The sequence below is a fragment of the Leuresthes tenuis genome, unplaced genomic scaffold (assembly GCF_036924035.1).
Source record: "Leuresthes tenuis unplaced genomic scaffold, fLeuTen1.0.hap1 SCAF_18, whole genome shotgun sequence".
Classification (NCBI taxonomy): domain Eukaryota; kingdom Metazoa; phylum Chordata; class Actinopteri; order Atheriniformes; family Atherinopsidae; genus Leuresthes; species Leuresthes tenuis.
In genome coordinates, this window is record NW_027325372.1 from 1,240,542 (window position 1) to 1,263,130 (window position 22,589).

The window sequence follows — 22,589 nt, forward strand, 5'->3', positions numbered from 1 at the left end:
TCAGAACATACCCTTTAATCTGAAACAAAATGGTACAAGGATTCCACGAAGGTGAGGAGATGCTGCAACATGTTCCCTCCCAGCATGTTAACAGAATGCTTCTACATCGAATTAAAAAAGGCTAAGACACATACCATCAGTTCAACTTATAAAACTCAGATCACACCTCGTTATTTTACAAACACCTCTAATGAAAAAATATGTTGAGTAAAAGTCAAATGAAAAGAGGAGCATGTGCATAAAAGACGTTGAGCACGAGTGCCTGTGTTCTACAGCTACTTATCAAAAACTGGAGGCAGGGTGGTGTTGGGGGGTCCGGGGAATGTAGATACAGGCCGGGGGGGACACTGGGGCGGGCTCACAGTCCAGAACCTGAACTAGGAGCGGGAACGGGAGCGAGAGCGGGACTGGGAGCGGGATTTGGAGCGGGACTCTGAGCGGGAGGCGGATCGGGAGCGGGCTTTGGCAGGTGAAGGGGATCTGGATTTGGACTTGGATTTGGACATGGCTCTGGACTCCTCGGGGGAGCGGGAGCGGGACCGGGAGGCCCGTTCGGGCTCGCCAGCTTCGTCGTCGCTCTTCGGCTGCTCGCCGCCCTTTGAGACAGATTTCCTGGAGCGGGACCTGGAGCGAGACCTGGAGCGGGAGCGAGATCTGGACCTGGACCTGGAGTCGTCCTTCTTGGTTTTCTTCCCGTCCTTCTTGCTCTTTTTGCTCTTGGGGCTGCGGCTCCTGCTGTGGTCTTCGTCCTTCTCGGCACCGTTGCTGCGCTCTTCTTCCTCCTTCTTGTTCTTGCTCTTGTTTTTCTTGCTGTGAGATCGGCTGCGGGAGCGAGAAGCCGCTCTGCGGACAACAGAAGCAGCGGTTTTTAGTCAATGCTACGTTTTAAACACAAAAAGGTTCGACAGCAGAGAAAACATTTTATATTTCTGCTCGAATAAAAACTGAATAACACAGATTTGTACTAATAAGGTCCAACTGAGGAGAGATTACTGCGTCATACACCAGATGTTTTCATGATACCTTTAAGAAAAAAGTCTAAATTATGAAAGGCAGCATTTTCAGACAGTTACTTTAAAGCAGGAATGTCAAACTCCGGTCTTAAAGGGCCGCTGTCCTGCAGGTTTTAGAAGTTTCCTGCTCCAAAACACCTGATTCAGATCAATGCCTCATTAGCTGCTTTGTGCAGAATGTATCTTTAGAAGAGATTCATTTAATCTGAATCAGGTGTGTTGAAGCAAGGAAACATCTGAAACCTGCAGGGAAACGTCTAAAACCTGCAGGGAAACGTCTAAAACCTGCAGGGAAACGTCTAAAACCTGCAGGGAAACGTCTAAAACCTGGAGGGAAACGTCTAAAACCTGCAGGGAAACGTCTAAAACCTGCAGGGAAACGTCTAAAACCTGCAGGGAAACGTCTAAAACCTGCAGGGAAACGTCTAAAACCTGCAGGGAAACGTCTAAAACCTGCAGGGAAACGTCTAAAACCTGCAGGGAAACGTCTAAAACCTGCAGGGAAACGTCTAAAACCTGCAGGGAAACGTCTAAAACCTGCAGGGAAACGTCTAAAACCTGCAGGGAAACGTCTAAAACCTGCAGGGAAACGTCTAAAACCTGCAGGGAAACGTCTAAAACCTGCAGGGAAACGTCTAAAACCTGCAGGGAAACGTCTAAAACCTGCAGGGAAACAGCTAAAACCTGCAGGGAAACAGCTAAAACCTGCAGGGAAACAGCTAAAACCTGCAGGGAAACAGCTAAAACCTGCAGGGAAACAGCTAAAACCTGCAGGGAAACAGCTAAAACCTGCAGGGAAACAGCTAAAACCTGCAGGGAAACAGCTAAAACCTGCAGGGAAACAGCTAAAACCTGCAGGGAAACAGCTAAAACCTGCAGGGAAACAGCTAAAACCTGCAGGGAAACAGCTAAAACCTGCAGGGAAACAGCTAAAACCTGCAGGGAAACAGCTAAAACCTGCAGGGAAACAGCTAAAACCTGCAGGGAAACAGCTAAAACCTGCAGGGAAACGTCTAAAACCTGCAGGGAAACATCTAAAACCTGCAGGGAAACGTCTAAAACCTGCAGGGAAACGTCTAAAACCTGCAGGGAAACGTCTAAAACCTGCAGGGAAACGTCTAAAACCTGCAGGGAAACGTCTAAAACCTGCAGGGAAACGTCTAAAACCTGCAGGGAAACGTCTAAAACCTGCAGGGAAACGTCTAAAACCTGCAGGGAAACGTCTAAAACCTGCAGGGAAACGTCTAAAACCTGCAGGGAAACGTCTAAAACCTGCAGGGAAACATCTAAAACCTGCAGGGAAACATCTAAAACCTGCAGGGAAACGTCTAAAACCTGCAGGGAAACATCTGAAACCTGCAGGGAAACATCTGAAACCTGCAGGGAAACATCTGAAACCTGCAGGGAAACATCTAAAACCTGCAGGGAAACGTCTAAAACCTGCAGGGAAACATCTAAAACCTGCAGGGAAACAGCTAAAACCTGCAGGAAACATCTAAAACCTGCAGGGAAACATCTAAAACCTGCAGGGAAACGTCTAAAACCTGCAGGGAAACGTCTAAAACCTGCAGGGAAACGTCTAAAACCTGCAGGGAAACGTCTAAAACCTGCAGGGAAACGTCTAAAACCTGCAGGGAAACGTCTAAAACCTGCAGGGAAACGTCTAAAACCTGCAGGGAAACATCTAAAACCTGCAGGAAAACATCTAAAACCTGCAGGGAAACGTCTAAAACCTGCAGGGAAACAGCTAAAACCTGCAGGGAAACAGCTAAAACCTGCAGGGAAACGTCTAAAACCTGCAGGGAAACAGCTAAAACCTGCAGGGAAACATCTAAAACCTGCAGGGAAACGTCTAAAACCTGCAGGGAAACATCTAAAACCTGCAGGGAAACGTCTAAAACCTGCAGGGAAACAGCTAAAACCTGCAGGACAGCGGCCCTTTAAGACCGGAGTTTGACATCCCTGCTTTAAAGAGTGGAAACATTGTGAAGGAATCATGTTTATCACTTTGCAAAGTGTCCAAGAGTCCAAGGCGCCGCCGCGCTATGATGTCATCACATTTAAATCAGGCGCTTAAACTTCGTCCCTCACACTCTTAAAATGTGAAGCTTCCTTTTAGAAAGGGGATGATGTCATCACATTTCATCCCTCACACTCTTAAAATGCGACGCTTCCTTTTAGGAAGGGGGTGACGTCATCAGTCGGCGCCTGAGGCGTGAATCTCACCTGGAGCGGGAGCGGCTGCGGCTGCTGCTCTCACTGCGGCTGCGGCTCTTGTGAGAACGACGACTTCTGGAGCGAGACCTGCAGAGACACCAGACATGTGACCATCAGCTTACTCTCCTGCAGCTCCACCCGCCTTCTCGGGACAAAAAGAACCAGCGCTCTGACCTGGATCGGCTGCGACTGCGAGAGTACGAGCGGCGGCGTTTGGCGCCGGGACGGTCCTCGATGAGCCGGATCTTTCTGCCGTTCACCTCTGTGCCGTCGAGCTTCTCCAGCGCTCGCTTCATGTCAGAATACTGCCTGAACTCGATCACGCCTTCGTTCCGGCGCCCTTTGTGGGTGTCGGCGTACGTCACCTCCCCCGCCTGCCTCATGTAGTCCTGCGGAGAAACAGAACCGGTCAGAACCGAGCAGAACCGGTCCTGCAGCCACCAGCTCCCTGAGGACAGATTCGTACCTTTAAGTCCTGCCAACTGCAGCGGCTGGAAAGATTCTCAACAATGAGCCTGTAATCGGTCCGGACCGGCGGGCCGTACCGGTCTCTGCCGCCCCAGCGCCCATATCCACCTTTCAAGGCAACAAGGAAACAGACGGAACAATGAGCACCGGAAGTGGACCGGAACTGTGCAGTCATTCTAAACTCCAAGCTATACGCTACAATAATGTATCAATGGGAAAAAAAACAAAGGGGAAAAGCAAAAAGGAGAAAAAGATAATCAAAGAAAAATCATTTAACCCTAAAAGACCCTAAAGTTTATTTCTACACATCTGTAGTTAAAGGCTTAAGGCAACAACTGCAGATACCAAACTTTGGTAGATGTTCAATGGGCCTATTTCATAAAAAGGAGTAAAAGAAAGAAAATTAAATCATAACTGATGGAGGAAGTACTTACGGTGAACTAAAGTAAGAGTCTAAGCTATCCTATCTAACAACATTTCACTGTTAGAAAACATGTTTCTTTTCAGGCACCTAGAAGAGCTGAACCCACATCTGCTCCTAACCCCATGGCATCCTCACCACCCGGCCTGGGCCTAATGGGAAAAGCGGTCTTCATTCACAATGGCTCCCTTTTTTGGTCTGCCCAGGGGCCCAGAATGGTCAAACCACACTCTTGGAAAGGGGGGACACCATGGCCAGCAATAGGGGCAGGCAGTCAGCAAAGGACTCTTTCAATTAAAACATTGAGGTTCTTTGTTAAATCTTTACCTTTAAATTGACAATCAGTTTAAATGAAATAAAAACGGAATAAGACAGCAATAGATTACATGATATTTGACAAATATTTGACAATATTTTTTACGTAACACAGTCATATTCCTGTTTGTTAGTAAGCCATTTCCCCACATCACATGTAAATTAATTACTGCTATCATCTAACAGATGTTCTACGTCATTGGTGGCTCTGATGCACACAAATTTAATCATGTCACATAAAAACCCGCTTCAGAGGTGCTGAGATGGTTCTGGTTCAGAGAACCGGTTCTTTACTTATTTAAACAGCTTTCGAACCAAATCTCTGCAGGAAAACGGGTCCCAGATCAGATCCCAGAACCAGAGTCTGAGGGCGGGGTCACAAATTAAAACCCGAGCTTCCACAAGGACCCGAACCAGCAGAGGAAGAACACAAGATCTGAGCCGCCTTCGGCTTTAAAGGCAGCATTTATACTGCTGCCAGCTGTGTTAAACAGCTGCTTTAAGCTGATATTCAGACTGCAGGAACAGCCTGGGGGGGGTGAACCGTCTCCTGAATGCACCAAACGTCTGCAGTGACCCGACGGTGGGAAGCAAACCGGGTCTTACATGGTTCTACGGTTCAACCAAATTTCAAGTGGAAGCAGAACTTCAAACAGGAACCGAAACGCAAACAAAGCATTTCATGACTGGAATATGCAGCCCCCCCAGCTGTAAAAGCCCCCCAAATGTACCAAGTTCACTATGATATAAATTCTGTGTGCATCAGCCACCAAGGACCAGCTTCAAAGTGCCGCTCATTAGCTCATCGACATCATTCAGGTGAAACGAACACAACACTCCCCGGGAAACTTACTCCTCCCACCATAGCCCCCGTCACGGCGAGGCCCCTTCGTGTGCTCCACAATCACTCTCTCCCCGCACAGCTCTTTGCCGTTCAGGTCGTACACGGCGTCGTCTGCGTCACGGGGGTCATCGAATTCAACAAAGCCATACCTGAAAAACACGTGGACACAGGGTCAGAACGGCGAGAAACACTCCCCTGCGCCTCAGATCCAGATATTCTGGCCAATAACAGCCAGAAGTTCATATTATCATCACTTTCTATGACAGACATTTATCTAATTTTCCTTTGATTGTTAATATTTCCTATAATTAAATAAAATAATTAAATAGAAATAAGTTCTAGAAGCTTTTGTCAACATCCAAAATCAGAAGGTTCCAGACTTCATGAGATAAAAATGAAAAAAGCTCAATTTTATTTGTTATCTGTGAATATAAATCATTAATGAACTGCATCCGTTTATATTGCGTCACCTTTCCATCCAAATTTATTATTATACTTAACCACCACTGAGAGCAAAAATAACTTATTCCACATTTATTTCTTAATTATTAAATCTTTTATCTTTCCTTATATGATTAAAAGCATGAACTCAAACTTTCTAACTGAAGCCATTTCCTATTTCAGAGATTAAATCAATATTATTGAATAGATCCGTAGATTTTGGGAAAATATTTCTCCCCTTTTTGCCTTGAAATACATATATTTTTAGATGTTTTTTTGGATAAATGATGTAGATTAAATGGCTTCATGTGGTCATATTTCACTCAACTCTGCCAAACAAAGCAGCTCCATCTATTAATCGTAGCGGAACGACTCGTGCAGATTAGCTTCACCGGACAACAATGACTTAAGGTAAACAAAACGAGTCATAACCCGAGCCCGCGCACACATGCAGCTTCGCAGGCAGAGTTAAATAAAGATGTGACTGCAGCTGTACAATAACGGTTAGCCTGCATTACATAGCCGACTGTGACTTTGCCACGTCCAACATTAGCTTAGCCTAAGCTAGCGGTGGTCGACGAAGCGCTAACAATAACCTGAGCTGCTGATCGATATTACCCTTCGGTTTTAGGCCGAAAAATAGCAAAAGTTAATTAAATACAGCTCATATATATCACAAAATCCCACTTTCGACGTCTTTTGTTGGTAAATATGGAACGCGCCAGGAAGCTAGCGTTAGCATTCCAGGCCCGTTTCCATCAGCAAGGCCCGGTGCTGGTTCTCTGCAGCGCGCGGCCTGTTCACGCGACCGCTTCCACAAACACTTTACCCGTTCTTCAGGTCGACTTCCAGGATCTTCCCGTAGCCTTTGAAGAACCTCTCCACGTCCTTTTCCCGAGCTCTATAGCTCAACCTTCCGATGTAAACCCGCGACATTTTGTTAGCCTGTGTGAGCTACCGAAACGTGCACAAGGAGGAGGCGCGAGGCAGCTAACAGAAGAGCACTGCCGCGGTTTCAGGGGGCGTGTCTTAATCTGCGTGCGTGCGTGCGTGCGTGCCTTGAGCGTAAACGTTCAGGTGGACACGTTCGAAAAAGGTTTATGCTGCATTCGCGGACAGCTGGGATTCTAAAGCTTTAATCCGCCACGACGAAAATTCAGAGAACCGAGAAGACACCAGATTTCCTGGTTTACAACCCGGTTAAAGTTTCTCACCAATAACTTCTACGTTTTACGAATTTCCCTCCACAGCTGGAAATTTACCCACAGCGTAAATCTAAAATATTAATTTTGTTTCTCTAGGTTGGATCAATATTCAACCGAAGTATTTTTTAGTTTATGTTTATGTTGTTGTTTATGTATTCAGCAGATGCTTTTATCCAAAGACTTACAAATGAAGATATAACAAGCTATACAAAAAGCTAACAATAAACTACATAGAAGGAACCCACTAGTCTGACTCTGTCAGAGGTGACAGAGTAGAGATTAGCTGCTTCTTCAGATAAATTAATTTAAAGACTGTTGAGAAAGGTTTGTTCCTAGTTAAGAGAGAGAATAAATCATGTTTTCACACAGATTTCCCACTTCTGGGGTACACTGAACCCTTAAATAAGTTTTAACAGATCTGGGGAGTTTTATTGTAGATTATTTTACAATTTTCCACCAACATCTCCTGCAGTTGGGGAAATCAGGCCTTTTAAATCAGGCTGCTGGTTAACTTCCACAGGAGCATCCTGATGAAGCACAGTGTGGTTCAGCAGCTGCCCAGCAGGGGGCAGGAGGGAGCTGCAGCGGGTGGTGAGGACAGCAGAGAAGCTCCCTGGAACCACTCTGCCCCCCCTCACAGACATTTACACTGACCGACTTAATAAGAAGGCCGGAAAAATCAGCTTTGACCCCATCCTTACTGTCCCACCACCTCGGGCAACAGATATCTGACACTCAAAGCCAAGAGACTCCAGCTTCTACCCTCAGGCTGTCAGAGCCGCCTCTCCTCCCCCCCTGAAAGAGGAGGCTCAGAAACCCCTCACCCACCCCCACTCCCCCGACTGAAGTCAGGGTGTTTACACTTTATTCTCCACTTTTATCTGCTTTTGTACTGTTTTACTGCCAATTTGCACAATTTACTGCTCTTTTTTGCCCTGTTTACTATTTACTGCTTTTCTTTTGATCAATACCTGAGGCCTGTACATACCACCTCAGTATTTATACCCACCTCAGTATTTATCTCCACCTCAGTATTTATTTCCACCTCAGTATTTATACCCACCTCAGTATTTATCTCCACCTCAGTATTTATTTCCCTTGCTTCTCCGAATGTTCATTCTTGCTTTTACTGGTGGTTTATCTCTAGTTAGTCATTGTCTTTTGGTGTTTCACGGCTGAATGGAAGAGTTGCCAACGGCATCTCGCTGTTAAATGTTTTAAAAATGTTCTACAGTGACAATAAAATGATTCTATTGTATATTAGACTTCCCCTAATCAATACCCAATCAAGGATCCATCCATCCATTTGCCATTGGGTGAAAGGTGGGGGACACCTGGACAGGTCACCAGTCCATCACAGGGTCACAGAGACTCACACTCACTCCTAGGATCAATTCAGAGTCACCGATTAACCTGACGTGTGTTTTTTGGACGGTGGGAGGAAGCTGGAGAGAACCTGGAAAAGTGAACAGTATTTTTTCTACACAAGAACCATCTTAGAACCTGTTTGATTAGTAAGATTCTTTACTTTATTGGGACTTCTTAAAGTGCGTCTTGTTGAATTTTGTTACCCGGATATAGGTGACTTCTTGGCTTCAAGCACAATTGTTTAACTTTATGTTGTTTTATGTCAGACGATTATGTGCAAATTAATTAAAGAAAAGCCAAAAACCGATGTCAGATTATAAAGATCACAAGATAATACAAGTTAAAATGTTGAGACGTTTTAAATATTGTCTTTTCTCTGTATTTAAATGATTTTGGCGTCATTAAAAAAGCTGATTTGAATATTTTGAGAAATAAATAAAACAAAGAATTCTATTTTATAATTTATAAGTTGAACTTTTCTTGAAAAATCACTCAAACAATCTGCAGATTAATAGATAAAAAGCAGTAATAAGAGTATATTAATCGATTAATCTCATTAAATATGCATGAGGTGGTTGAAAATTTAATCCTGCTCGTCCCGGATTGATCACCACGGTGGGCGGGGCTAAAAATTACAAACAAACTAGCCGCGCCCCTCCTCCTCCTCCTCCGTGGATCTTATTTTTAACCTTGGTGGAAAACTTTTTCGTCACATAAAGTTGCTGAATGTTGCCGTCACGCTGGTGCTGTAAAGTTGCTCAAATGTTAGAGTCCAGGCAACTTTTTGGCGCCTCCGGAGACACGAACGTGGAGCTGCTTCAGGAGGAAAATAACGGTCCGAGACGTTAGCTGGATGCTAGCTTCGGTGCAACAGGTCGCGCGGTGATCCGGCTAGCCGAGCAGCTCAGGATGGAGCGCGGAACAATCTCAAAGTACTCCTGGATCGACTTCATGTTCTCCGTGATCGGGGTGTGCACTTTCCTGGTGGACTGGGGCTCGGACGTGTGGGTGGCCACCGAGTTTTACTGCCGCGGGGAGTTCTTCTGGTTCGGGGTGCTGGTCGGCCTCATGGTCCTGTCGTCTGTCGTGGTCCAGATGTTCAGTTGGTTCTGGTTCAAATACGACCGAGAGCTGCCGGGATTCAGCGGGGAGACCGGGGGAGGAACCGTGCTTTGCGGCGACCGAGTGAAGCTGTTCTGCCTGCTGCATGTGCTGCAGCTCGGCTTCCTCTGCAGGTAAACACCGGGGTCTGAGCCGGAGGTTCTGCACGGGTTCTGTTTCTGATTCCACTCATAATGGATCAATGCATGTCCTGGTTTGTTCACATGAGCACTCTGAGTTTGTGTCACGTGGACAGGTGTGGTTGCATGAGGAGTTCACAGGTGGGTGATTCTCACGAAACTGTCCTAACTAACTTTTGCAAAAACAAATTTAGCTTTGTTCACATGAGCACTCTGAGTGAATCTAACCTCATAGTTTGTGTCACGTGGACAGGTGTGGCGTCTTGTCAGTGTGAGAACTCAGGTGTGATTTCACAGGTGGGTGATTCTCACGAAACTGTCCTAACTTTTGCAAAAACAAATTTGCAAAAACTTTTTCAAAAACAAATTTAGGTCAATTTTGCTATTTTTTTCTCTTATTAGTATTAAGCAGGGTCTCAATTAACTGACTCAATTAAAATTAGTGATCAATACACGTTCTTTAATACATTTTCGGAATGTTTTATTGAGTCGTTGACCAAATAAATTCATTACCGTAACACATTTTCAATCGATGATAACTGAATATGTATGAAAGATAGAGCTTTTATTTTTTTCATGCATGTTCTATTGATAGTTCAGATATAGTTACATAGTGTAAACATTCAGAAATGTTTTTATTGATACAGTAATTTTAGTTTTTATGTTCATTACCGTAACAAAATTGCATATTTTTTTTTACACTAAATCTTTCCTGTAGTGTAAGTTTCACACAAACGTAAATTCAGTAATCTATAATCTGGATCAATGCATGTCCTGGTTTGTTCACATGAACTCTGAGTGAATCTAACCTCATAGTTTGAGTCCCGTGGACAGGTGTGGCGTCCTGTCGGTGTGAGAACTCGGGTGTGGCTGCATGAGGAGTTCACAGGTGCGACAGGCTCAGGTGATGTTTAACGCATCGTGACAGGTTGTCTCCTCTCTGCTCGCAGACACATCTCAGCCATCCGTCAGGGCTTCAGGGTGTGGTGGCGGAAGCAGGAGGGCTCGGAGTACGCCGTGTACCTCACGCACGACCTGAGCATGCTGCGCCTCATCGAGACCTTCTGTGAGAGCGCGCCTCAGCTCATCCTGATGGTCTACGTCATGCTGCGCACCAACCGGGCCCGGACCGTTCAGTGTGAGTTCTGCCTGTTCCGCACGCTTCTGAGGTGTTAAACCGCCTGGGAAGTAACCAGAAGCAGGAAGTCGTGTGTGTTGTTCACTTCCTGTTGCTTGTGTTCCTGCAGTTGTGAGCATCGCCGCCTCCACCACCTCCATCGCCTGGATGGTGGTGGACTACCACCGCTCGCTGCGCTCCTTCCTCCCGGACAAAGCCAAGCAGGGCTGGGGCTCCTCTCTGATCTACTTCCTGTGGAACCTGTTGCTGATTGGCCCTCGTGTGGCGGCCCTCGCCTTGTTCTCCTCTGTCCTGCCCGGGTTCATCGCCGCCCACTTCCTGCTGCTGTGGCCCGTCTTCGTGCTGTGGGCGTGTCTGCAGAGGACGGACTTCATGGACAGCGCCGGCGGGGAGTGGCTGTACCGGGCCACCGTGGGGCTCATCTGGTACTTCAGCTGGTTTAACGTGGCGGAGGGCCGGACGCGCGTTAGGAGCTTCATCTACCATTCCTTCATCACCACGGACGGCGGCGTCCTGCTGGTCACGTGGTGGTGCTACAGGGACCCGGTGCAGACGGAGGCGTACGGCGTGGCGCTGCTCGTCGCTCTGCCTCTCATCTACCTGCTGGGACTAGTGTTCAAAGCCGTCTACTACTGCTGCTTCCACCCCAAGCTGTGGAGGCCCCCGGCGAGGGCCCCGGGGCTGCCCGACGACCTGCCCGACGCAGAGGTGTCTTTCAAAGACGTTTCCATCCAGGACGACGCCCCGTCCTTCCGGCTCCTCAACAAACGCATGGCCTGCCACGCCGGCCATTTTTACACGGAGCGAGGAGCCGTCAGAGCCGCCGCCCGCTCAGACGGAACCGAGTCGACCCGTGTGTGACCCGGCCGCTACTGGACTGGTTCCTGTTCAGCACACGCCACCAGACAGGATTCTGTGTTAGTTAGGGAATAAAGTACCTGAGCGGAGCAGGACGACCTCAGGGCGAATTTAATCTCAGGTGAACCAGCTGCGTCCACAGAATGTTTTTATTATTTATGTTACCGTGGTGATACGATGTCTCTGAAACAGCAAAAAGAAAGAAAAGGAAAAGAATGTGGCAACAAAAATAATCAGAGAGGTGTTCAAACTCAGTTTGTTTCGGATTTAATGTTCAATGTTTTTAAAGAAAATAAAAAAGTGTTCTGATGCTGATTTATTGATAAAAATCACTGTCGTCTTTTCCATCGCCGACTTCCTCACTCGACACGCGTGTCAGTATTCGACACGCGTGGAAGTATTCGACACGGCGGAAGTATTCGACACGCGTGTCAGTATTCTACACGTTTGGAAGTATTCTATAAATGGTTCAAAAAGGAAAAGAATGTGGCAACAAAAATAATCAGAGAGGTGTTCAAACTCAGTTTGTTTCGGATTTAATGTTCAATGTTTTTAAAGAAAATAAAAAAGTGTTCCGATGCTGATTTATTGATAAAAATCACTGTCGTCTTTTCCATCGCCGACTTCCCCACTCGACACGCGTATCAGTATTCTACACGTGTGGAAGTATTCTACACCCGTGTCAGTACTCGACACGCGTGTCAGTATTCTACACGCGTGTCAGTATTCTACACGCGTGTCAGTATTCTACACGCGTGTCAGTATTCTACACGCGCGGAAATATTCGACACGCGTGTCAGTATTCGACACGCGTGTAAGTATTCGACACGTGTGGAAGTATTCGACACGCGTGTCAGTATTCTACACGCGTGTCAGTATTCTACAAGCGCGGAAGTATTCGACACGCGTGTCAGTATTCGACACGCGTGTCAGTATTCGACACGCGTGTAAGTATTCGACACGCGTGTCAGTATTCGACACGCGTGTAAGTATTCGACACGCGTATCAGTATTCTACACCCGTGTCAGTACTCGACACGCGTGTCAGTATTCGACACGCGCGGAAGTATTCGACACGCGTGTCAGTATTCCACACGGCGGAAGTATTCGACACGCGTGTCAGTATTCCACACGGCGGAAGTATTCGACACGGCGGAAGTATTCGACACGCGTGTAAGTATTCGACACGCGCGGAAGTATTCGACACGCGTGTCAGTATTCTACACCCGTGGGAGTATTCGACACGCGTGTCAGTATTCTACACGCGTGTCAGTATTCGACACGTGTGGAAGTATTCGACACGCGTGTCAGTATCCGATACGCGCGGAAGTATTCGACACGCGTGTCAGTATTCGACACGCGTGTCAGTATTCTACACGCGTATCAGTATTCTACACCCGTGTCAGTACTCGACACGCGTGTCAGTATTCTACACGCGTGTCAGTATTCTACACGCGTGTCAGTATTCTACACCCGTGTCAGTACTCGACACGCGTGTCAGTATTCTACACGCGTATCAGTATTCTACACCCGTGTCAGTACTCGACACGCGTGTCAGTATTCTACACGCGTGTCAGTATTCTACACGCGTGTCAGTATTCTACACGCGTGTCAGTATTCGACACGCGTGTCAGTATTCTACACGCGCGGAAGTATTCGACACGCGTGTCAGTATTCGACACGCGTGTAAGTATTCGACACGTGTGGAAGTATTCGACACGCGTGTCAGTATTCTACACGCGTGTCAGTATTCTACAAGCGCGGAAGTATTCGACACGCGTGTCAGTATTCGACACGCGTGTCAGTATTCGACACGCGTGTAAGTATTCGACACGCGTATCAGTATTCTACACCCGTGTCAGTACTCGACACGCGTGTCAGTATTCGACACGCGTGTCAGTATTCGACACGCGCGGAAGTATTCGACACGCGTGTCAGTATTCCACACGGCGGAAGTATTCGACACGCGTGTAAGTATTCGACACGGCGGAAGTATTCGACACGGCGGAAGTATTCGACACGCGTGTAAGTATTCGACACGCGTGTCAGTATTCTACACCCGTGGGAGTATTCGACACGCGTGTCAGTATTCTACACGCGTGTCAGTATTCGACACGTGTGGAAGTATTCGACACGCGTGTCAGTATCCGATACGCGCGGAAGTATTCGACACGCGTGTCAGTATTCGACACGCGTGTCAGTATTCGACACGCGTGTCAGTATTCTACACGTGTGGAAGTATTCCATACGCGCGGAAGTATTCGACACGCGTGTCAGTATTCGACACGCGTGTCAGTATTCGACACGCGTGTCAGTATTCGACACGCGTGTCAGTATTCCACACGCGTGTCAGTATTCGACACGCGTGTCAGTATTCCACACGGCGGAAGTATTCGACACGCGTGTAAGTATTCGACACGTGTGGAAGTATTCGACACGTGTGGAAGTATTCGACACGTGTGGAAGTATTCGACACGCGTGTCAGTATTCGACACGCGTGTCAGTATTCCACACGGCGGAAGTATTCGACACGTGTGTAAGTATTCGACACGCGTGTCAGTATTCGACACGCGTGTCAGTATTCGACACGCGTGTCAGTATTCTACACGCGTATCAGTATTCTACACCCGTGGGAGTATTCGACACGTGTGGAAGTACTCGACACGCGTGTCAGTATTCGACACGCGTGGAAGTATTCGACACGCGCGGAAGTATTCGACACGCGCGGAAGTATTCGACACGCGTATCAGTATTCGACACGTGTGGAAGTATTCGACACGCGTGTCAGTATTCGACACGCGTGTCAGTATTCGACACGTGTGGAAGTATTCGACACGCGTGTCAGTATTCCACACGGCGGAAGTATTCGACACGTGTGTAAGTATTCGACACGCGTGTCAGTATTCTACACGCGTATCAGTATTCTACACCCGTGGGAGTATTCGACACGTGTGGAAGTACTCGACACGCGTATCAGTATTCGACACGCGTGGAAGTATTCGACACGCGCGGAAGTATTCAACACGCGCGGAAGTATTCGACACGCGTGTCAGTATTCGATACGCGCGGAAGTATTCGACACGCGTGTCAGTATTCGACACGCGTGTCAGTATTCCACACGGCGGAAGTATTCGACACGCGTGTCAGTATTCGACACGCGTGTCAGTATTCCACACGGCGGAAGTATTCGACACGCGTGTAAGTATTCGACACGCGTGTCAGTATTCGACACGCGTATCAGTATTCTACACCCGTGGAAGTACTCGACACGCGTGTCAGTATTCTACACGCGTGTCAGTATTCCACACGCGTGTCAGTATTCCACACGCGTGGAAGTATTCTACACGCGTGTCAGTATTCGACACGCGTGTCAGTATTCGACACGCGTGTAAGTATTCGACACGCGTGTAAGTATTCGACACGCGTATCAGTATTCTACACCCGTGGAAGTACTCGACACGCGTGTCAGTATTCTACACGCGTGTCAGTATTCCACACGCGTGTCAGTATTCCACACGCGTGGAAGTATTCTACACGCGTGTCAGTATTCGACACGCGTGTCAGTATTCGACACGCGTGTCAGTATTCGACACGCGCGGAAGTATTCGACACGCGTGTCAGTATTCCACACGGCGGAAGTATTCGACACGCGTGTAAGTATTCGACACGCGTGTAAGTATTCGACACGCGCGGAAGTATTCGACACGCGTATCAGTATTCGACACGTGTGGAAGTATTCGACACGCGTGTCAGTATTCGACACGCGTGTCAGTATTCGACACGTGTGGAAGTATTCGACACGCGTGTCAGTATTCCACACGGCGGAAGTATTCGACACGTGTGTAAGTATTCGACACGCGTGTCAGTATTCGACACGCGTGTCAGTATTCTACACGCGTATCAGTATTCTACACCCGTGGGAGTATTCGACACGTGTGGAAGTACTCGACACGCGTGTCAGTATTCGACACGCGTATCAGTATTCGACACGCGCGGAAGTATTCGACACGCGCGGAAGTATTCGACACGCGTGTCAGTATTCGATACGCGCGGAAGTATTCGACACGCGTGTCAGTATTCGACACGCGTGTCAGTATTCCACACGGCGGAAGTATTCGACACGCGTGTCAGTATTCGACACGCGTGTCAGTATTCCACACGGCGGAAGTATTCGACACGCGTGTCAGTATTCGATACGCGCGGAAGTATTCGACACGCGTGTCAGTATTCTACACGCGTGTCATTATTCTACACGCGTGTCAGTATTCGACACGCGTATCAGTATTCTACACCCGTGGGAGTATTCGACACGTGTGGAAGTACTCGACACGCGTGTCAGTATTCGACACGCGTGTCAGTATTCGACACGCGTGTCAGTATTCGACACGGCGGAAGTATTCGACACGTGTGTAAGTATTCGACACGCGTGTCAGTATTCTACACGCGTATCAGTATTCTACACCCGTGGGAGTATTCGACACGTGTGGAAGTACTCGACACGCGTGTCAGTATTCGACACGCGCGGAAGTATTCGACACGCGCGGAAGTATTCGACACGCGTGTCAGTATTCGATACGCGCGGAAGTATTCGACACGCGTGTCAGTATTCGACACGCGTGTCAGTATTCCACACGGCGGAAGTATTCGACACGCGTGTCAGTATTCGACACGCGTGTCAGTATTCCACACGGCGGAAGTATTCGACACGTGTGTAAGTATTCGACACGCGTGTCAGTATTCTACACGCGTATCAGTATTCTACACCCGTGGGAGTATTCGACACGTGTGGAAGTACTCGACACGCGTATCAGTATTCGACACGCGTGGAAGTATTCGACACGCGCGGAAGTATTCGACACGCGCGGAAGTATTCGACACGCGTGTCAGTATTCGATACGCGCGGAAGTATTCGACACGCGTGTCAGTATTCGACACGCGTGTCAGTATTCCACACGGCGGAAGTATTCGACACGCGTGTCAGTATTCGACACGCGTGTAAGTATTCGACACGCGTATCAGTATTCTACACCCGTGGAAGTACTCGACACGCGTGTCAGTATTCTACACGCGTGTCAGTATTCCACACGCGTGTCAGTATTCCACACGCGTGGAAGTATTCTACACGCGTGTCAGTATTCGACACGCGTGTCAGTATTCGACACGCGCGGAAGTATTCGACACGCGTGTCAGTATTCCACACGGCGGAAGTATTCGACACGCGTGTAAGTATTCGACACGCGTGTAAGTATTCGACACGCGCGGAAGTATTCGACACGCGTATCAGTATTCGACACGTGTGGAAGTATTCGACACGCGTGTCAGTATTCGACACGCGTGTCAGTATTCGACACGCGTGTCAGTATTCGACACGTGTGGAAGTATTCGACACGCGTGTCAGTATTCCACACGGCGGAAGTATTCGACACGTGTGGAAGTATTCGACACGCGTGTCAGTATTCTACACGCGTATCAGTATTCTACACCCGTGGGAGTATTCGACACGTGTGGAAGTACTCGACACGCGTGTCAGTATTCGACACGCGTATCAGTATTCGACACGCGCGGAAGTATTCGACACGCGCGGAAGTATTCGACACGCGTGTCAGTATTCGATACGCGCGGAAGTATTCGACACGCGTGTCAGTATTCGACACGCGTGTCAGTATTCCACACGGCGGAAGTATTCGACACGCGTGTCAGTATTCGACACGCGTGTCAGTATTCGACACGCGTGTCAGTATTCGACACGTGTGGAAGTATTCGACACGCGTGTCAGTATTCCACACGGCGGAAGTATTCGACACGTGTGTAAGTATTCGACACGCGTGTCAGTATTCTACACGCGTATCAGTATTCTACACCCGTGGGAGTATTCGACACGTGTGGAAGTACTCGACACGCGTGTCAGTATTCTACACGCGTATCAGTATTCTACACCCGTGGGAGTATTCGACACGTGTGGAAGTACTCGACACGCGTGTCAGTATTCGACACGCGTATCAGTATTCGACACGCGCGGAAGTATTCGACACGCGCGGAAGTATTCGACACGCGTGTCAGTATTCGACACGCGTGTCAGTATTCGACACGCGCGTAAGTATTCGACACGCGCGTAAGTATTCGACACGCGCGGAAGTATTCGACACGCGTGTCAGTATTCGACACGCGTGTCAGTATTCGACACGCGCGGAAGTATTAGACACGCGTGTCAGTATTCGACACGCGCGGAAGTATTCGACACTCATTTTAAACATTTTCTGATAACTTTTAATTAGTAAATTTTGATGTATTAATTTATTTAGTTTAGTCAGTTTCTGCCTGAAGTGCTTCACTTAAAGTTCAGTTCGGTTTGAACATGTTGGTGTGCGTGCGTTAGTGCGTACGTGCGTAACAGCTGTTTTACAACCTGAATGTACAGAAAATAAAGCTCACGTGATCATTCAGCCAGTTTCAGCTGATCAATGTCCACCTGAAACAGAAGTCCTGACCTTCTCCTGTGGCCCTGAGTCAACGCGCCTGCGTGTGCGTGCGCCTTTAAGGCTGCAGCTGTGGGTGGAGCGTCCGGTCCAAAGTTTGGCTCCAGTTTGTCTTACTTTCAGTTGCGAGTTTCCGTCTCAGGGCGGGTCGGTTCAGGCCAGCAGAACCATGGCCGTGTTCACGTACTCCCCCGTGGACTTCTTCTTCACCTGCGTGGGCCTTCCGTTGTTGCTGCTGGACGTCGGGCTGGACGTGTGGGCGGCTGTGAACTTCTACCAGGAGGAGGAATACGTGAGCCTGGCTGTGCTGCTGCTGTTGCTCGTGGGCTCCTCGGTGCTGGTGCAGGTCTACAGCTGGTTCTGGTACAGCTACGAGAGCTTTGAGATGCAGACCGAGGTGGAGCGACGGCTGAGCCGCAGACTGAAGCTGCTGCATGTGCTGCAGATGGGGATCTACGTCAGGTGTGTTCAGAGAAGCTGCTTCTCTCATCAGCTGTTCTGCCTTAAAGCCGCGAGCTGTGAGGGGTTCGTTTTACAGGAAGTTTCACCAGAACATGCGAAACACCGAACATTTCAACGAATAAAACACTTTTAAGCCTGATTGTGTTCAGTTTACAGGTCACACACTTTATATAATAACAGACCACAGAACTGAAAGCGTGTAAAAATATCTGAATATTACAAATACAGATATTTACATGAATAACACGAGTAATTAAAGCTTATTTTTACTTCGATTTATCAAAGTTCTGTGTATTCTTTGTTCGTTACTTTATTTTTTATAGTTTCTTACATATAATTAGTTTAGAAAATCATCAAAGTATTATTATTTTATTTTATTATCAAAATCAAAATAATCCCTTAAAGGAGAAAAATGAAACAATCAATAAAAACGTTTCACTAATAGATGAAAAGTCAGTTTTAATGTTTTCAGTTCTATAAAAATACTAAAATAATAAATGAATATGTCAGAAGCAGGATTTGCTGCACTTAGAAGTAAAGACTTAACATCACATCATGTTACACGAGTCACAGCTTCCTGTTTTGACTCTTCGTCATTAAATCGGCTGATTTCTGTCCACAGGCACGCCGGCGTGCTGGAGATTTCTGTGAGAAGCCTCTACTCCAAGCAAAACGACCCTGAGGGTTTTGCCGTGTACCTGAGCCACGACTTGAGCATGCTGCGCATCATCGAGACGTTCTCTGAGAGCGCGCCGCAGCTCGTGCTCATGCTCACCGTCATCCTGCGGGAGGGCCGGCTGGACCCCGTCACAGGTGTGTTTGAACGCCTGCTGCCCAGAGGCAGCTCAGATCTAAAAGCTGCTCCAGCTTCAGGAACTTCTTCCTCAGCAACAGCTGCAACTTATCTATGTTTATGCATTTAACAGCTTTTATCCAAAGCGACTTACAGGTAGGCAGATAGGGTAAGGGTCTGAGGACCCCTACTGGAGGTAATACCTTCCATGCAGGGGATTTGAACCCAGATCTCCCACACAAAAGGTGGCAATTATACCACTACACTATCCAGTCCCCATTTTCAGTGGGTCGTGTGTTAAAAGGGTTCAGAACCCGGTGGGTTTGAGATGCTTTTAAGCAGCTGATGGTCACAGTGACAGCTGCTTTGGTTCCTCCATTTATTTTATTCATAAAGCAGCAAATCCCAGCAAATAGAAACACTCGCTGGTCCAGTTCATGCAGAGATGATTAAAACAGGAGCCCAACAGACTGCAGCGAAACTCTTTGATCCAATCCCCCTCCTGAGCGTGCACGAGGTGCACGAGGCAGCTGTTAAAGGGGAGGAAACTGCCCTTTAACCTCTTTAAAGGATGGTTTTTGACTGAATGTTCTGATTGTGGAAGGGAGGAACAGGAAGTCCAGAACTTGGGGCTGGAAGGCTCGTTTGGGCCTTTCTTCCTGCCTGACACACCTGGAGCAGCTGAGCTGAGGCTTTGGTTGAAGCTGAGCTGGCATTCTGTGTTGGGATCTGATCACTGATCTGTTGAATGATTGTTTAAAGACTTCAGCCAAGAAGGAGGCCCCTGCATGCCTGGAATGAAGGATTATGTTCCGGTGAGAAAGGTTTTCAATGGAGATGTGTCTAAAAAAACGACCACTGTTTTCCCAGGTTTATTTGATTTGAGTTTGTTTTTAATTCATCATTTGGGCAGGTTAGTTTTTCTTATGTTATAGTTTTCTGCCATCTTTAAGGGGGGGGGGCTGCATGGCACTGCGGCCCTATGCATGTGTGCTTTATTGTGTCACTTTAAGATTGCTGTGAATAGGTAAATTAAGTGTGTTTCAGTCAGAAATTGTTTGTGATGTTTTATCTTGCTGTGCATAAGTTCAACCCCCCCCCCCCCGCAGTCTAGTCCCAGGGTTGTTTTCTTTTTAACCATCTCATGTTTGGTTTGATTGTATCTTTTGTCTTTTATAATTTACTCTCTGGAGCTCAGTATTTTATCAAAAAATATTTGTTGTATAGCAGCCTGTGGTTCCAGTTTATTCTGGTCTGTGCAGTTAATATCACTTAATGATGCCCCTCCTCCTCCTCCTCCTCCTCCTCAGTGCTGAAGGCCATCGGGTCGGTGTCGGCCGTCGCCTTCTGCGTGACCACCTACCACCGCTGCCTGCGCTCCTTCCTGCCCGCCAAGGCCAAGCAGCGGGTCGGCTCCTCGGTGGTCTACTTCCTGTGGAACCTGCTGCTCCTCTCGTCCCGCCTGGTCGCCCTCGCGCTCTTCGCCTCGGTGCTGCCCTGCTTCATCTTCACGCACTTCTTCTGCTCCTGGCTGGTTCTGTTCTTCTGCGCCTGGCGCTCCGGGACGGCGTTCATGGAGAGTCCCGGGGGCGAGTGGCTCTACAGAGCCACGGTGGGCCTCATCTGGTACTTCGACTGGTTCAACGTGGTGGAGGGGAAGACGAGGAACCGGACCCTGCTGTACCACAGCGGCGTCCTGCTCGACATCTCCATCCTCTGCAGCGTGTGGTGCTGGAAGATGACCACCGACCCGCCTTACTTTGTGATCCCACCCGTGTACGCGGCCATCACCGCCGCCTGCGTGGTCGCGCTTTACGTCCTCGGCCTCCTGCTGAAGATCGCTTACTACAAGCGCTTCCATCCGAACCTTCGCAGGGAGGAGCTGAGAGGAGACAGCAGCGAGAGGCTGCAGGGCGACCAGACGGACGGGCCCGTGATGTCACAGGCCATCTGTGATGTCACAGGCCGCAGCCTGCCCAGCCAGCCAGCTCACTGCAACAAGAGAATGAAGATGCTGGCCGAGAACTTCTACTCCTGACCCGCTGCGGAGGTCAAACTCACCCGAGCACTTCCTGTCCGACAAGTCCTCTGGTTTCTCTTTAAAGAAAATGTTTTAATATAGATTATTTCTTTAATTCTGCTGTAAGAGGCTCCTTAAACAGATGTTACAGACGACTGTAACTCATCCAAACCCTGTGAGGAGGGCGAGTCTGCGTCCTCAGAACCCCGAGCAGGTGAAGGCTGCCTGCCCCGCAGACCGCCCAAAACCTGTCCACACGGCGCTTTTATACCCACAAACCCTGTTAATCTGCACCTGAACCAACTGAGCAGCAGGAGAAACGGGTCGTCAGGTGACCCAAGAGGTGCAGAAAGTGGGAGGAGCTTACTGAGCTGACAATATTCCACAAAAATGTCACGAAGAAGCTCATCAGGCTGTTCCAGGGAGCCAAATTATTTATATTTTAATGTGATATATAGAATATATATAATATATTAGTGTAATAAGATGTAATATATGACCAAATTTAAATAATGAAAATAACAGTGTTAGTCAGAATGTCTCAGGAAGCTCTGCAGCTCCTTTACTCAGTTAGAAACCTCCCAGAGGATCGGATCGGAACCTTCGAGAAGGATCGGAACCTTTGAAAGGATCGGAACCTCCCCGAAGGATCGGAACCTTCCGAAAGGATCGGAACCTTCCGAAAGGATCGGAACCTTCCCGAAGGATCGGAACCTTTCCGGGGGATCGGAACCTTTCCGGGGGATCGGAACCTTTCCGGGGGATCGGAACCTTTCCGGGGGATCGGAACCTTCGAGAAGGATCGGAACCTTTCCGGGGGATCGGAACCTTCGAGAAGGATCGGAACCTTTCCGGGGGATCGGAACTTCCCCGGAGGATCGGAACCTTAGCTTCTCATGAAGCAGATTCAATGGAGCTGGAGGAAAAGTTGTTTTCCTCAGCCAGGAAAGGCTTTTTAATATAATTATATTACAATAAATTGGTTTATAATCATCTTTAAGCTGCCTTGATATGAGACTGAACTAAATCCACATGGTAACACATGTGCCATGTTATGGAGTAAAGGTTAGTTTTTAGGGTTTAATGATGCAGAGACAGAAACCAGCTGTTTACTTCCTCCCTCGGGGGGGGGGGAGCATATGATTCATCAGCTGCTGCTGCCTGTGTGAACAAGTGTTCCAGCTTCCTCCTCGTTTCACAACATTCCTCCAAAGCCGGAGCTTCAGCTCCCTGCAGCTAATCTGCAGGTTTATTCTCCCAAAGTTATGTTTTTATAATTGTATTTTTCCATCAACTTTACAGTAAAATAA

At 48.0% G+C, this 22,589-nt stretch overlaps 3 protein-coding genes across 4 annotated transcripts; 2 read left to right on the top strand and 1 right to left on the bottom strand.

The window, feature by feature from the left end:
* On the bottom strand, window positions 1–6,739 carry LOC140275689 (uncharacterized). Of its 2 annotated transcripts, XM_072371214.1 has the most exons (6): window positions 6,549–6,739; window positions 5,288–5,427; window positions 3,697–3,806; window positions 3,405–3,619; window positions 3,240–3,317; window positions 1–843 (listed from the first exon to the last, which is right to left on the bottom strand). In XM_072371214.1, exons 1-6 carry the CDS (start codon window positions 6,653–6,655, stop codon window positions 378–380), a joined length of 1,116 nt encoding a protein of 371 aa, XP_072227315.1. In that variant the 5' UTR covers window positions 6,656–6,739; the 3' UTR covers window positions 1–377. The 2 variants fall into 2 exon arrangements, with proteins under 2 accessions (XP_072227315.1, XP_072227316.1); XM_072371215.1 differs by lacking the exons at window positions 5,288–5,427; window positions 6,549–6,739 and adding an exon at window positions 4,210–5,250.
* A 2,190-nt stretch (window positions 6,740–8,929) lies between these two features.
* Window positions 8,930–11,824, top strand: xkr8.3 (XK related 8, tandem duplicate 3). The gene is made up of 3 exons (XM_072370258.1): window positions 8,930–9,527; window positions 10,484–10,671; window positions 10,781–11,824. Exons 1-3 carry the CDS (start codon window positions 9,202–9,204, stop codon window positions 11,530–11,532), a joined length of 1,266 nt encoding a protein of 421 aa, XP_072226359.1. The 5' UTR covers window positions 8,930–9,201; the 3' UTR covers window positions 11,533–11,824.
* Window positions 11,825–18,127: 6,303 nt separating this feature from the next.
* On the top strand, window positions 18,128–22,571 carry LOC140275687 (XK-related protein 8-like). Its single transcript, XM_072371212.1, has 3 exons — window positions 18,128–18,466; window positions 19,089–19,279; window positions 20,570–22,571. Exons 1-3 carry the CDS (start codon window positions 18,174–18,176, stop codon window positions 21,295–21,297), a joined length of 1,212 nt encoding a protein of 403 aa, XP_072227313.1. The 5' UTR covers window positions 18,128–18,173; the 3' UTR covers window positions 21,298–22,571.
* The last annotated feature ends 18 nt before the right edge of the window (window positions 22,572–22,589 follow it).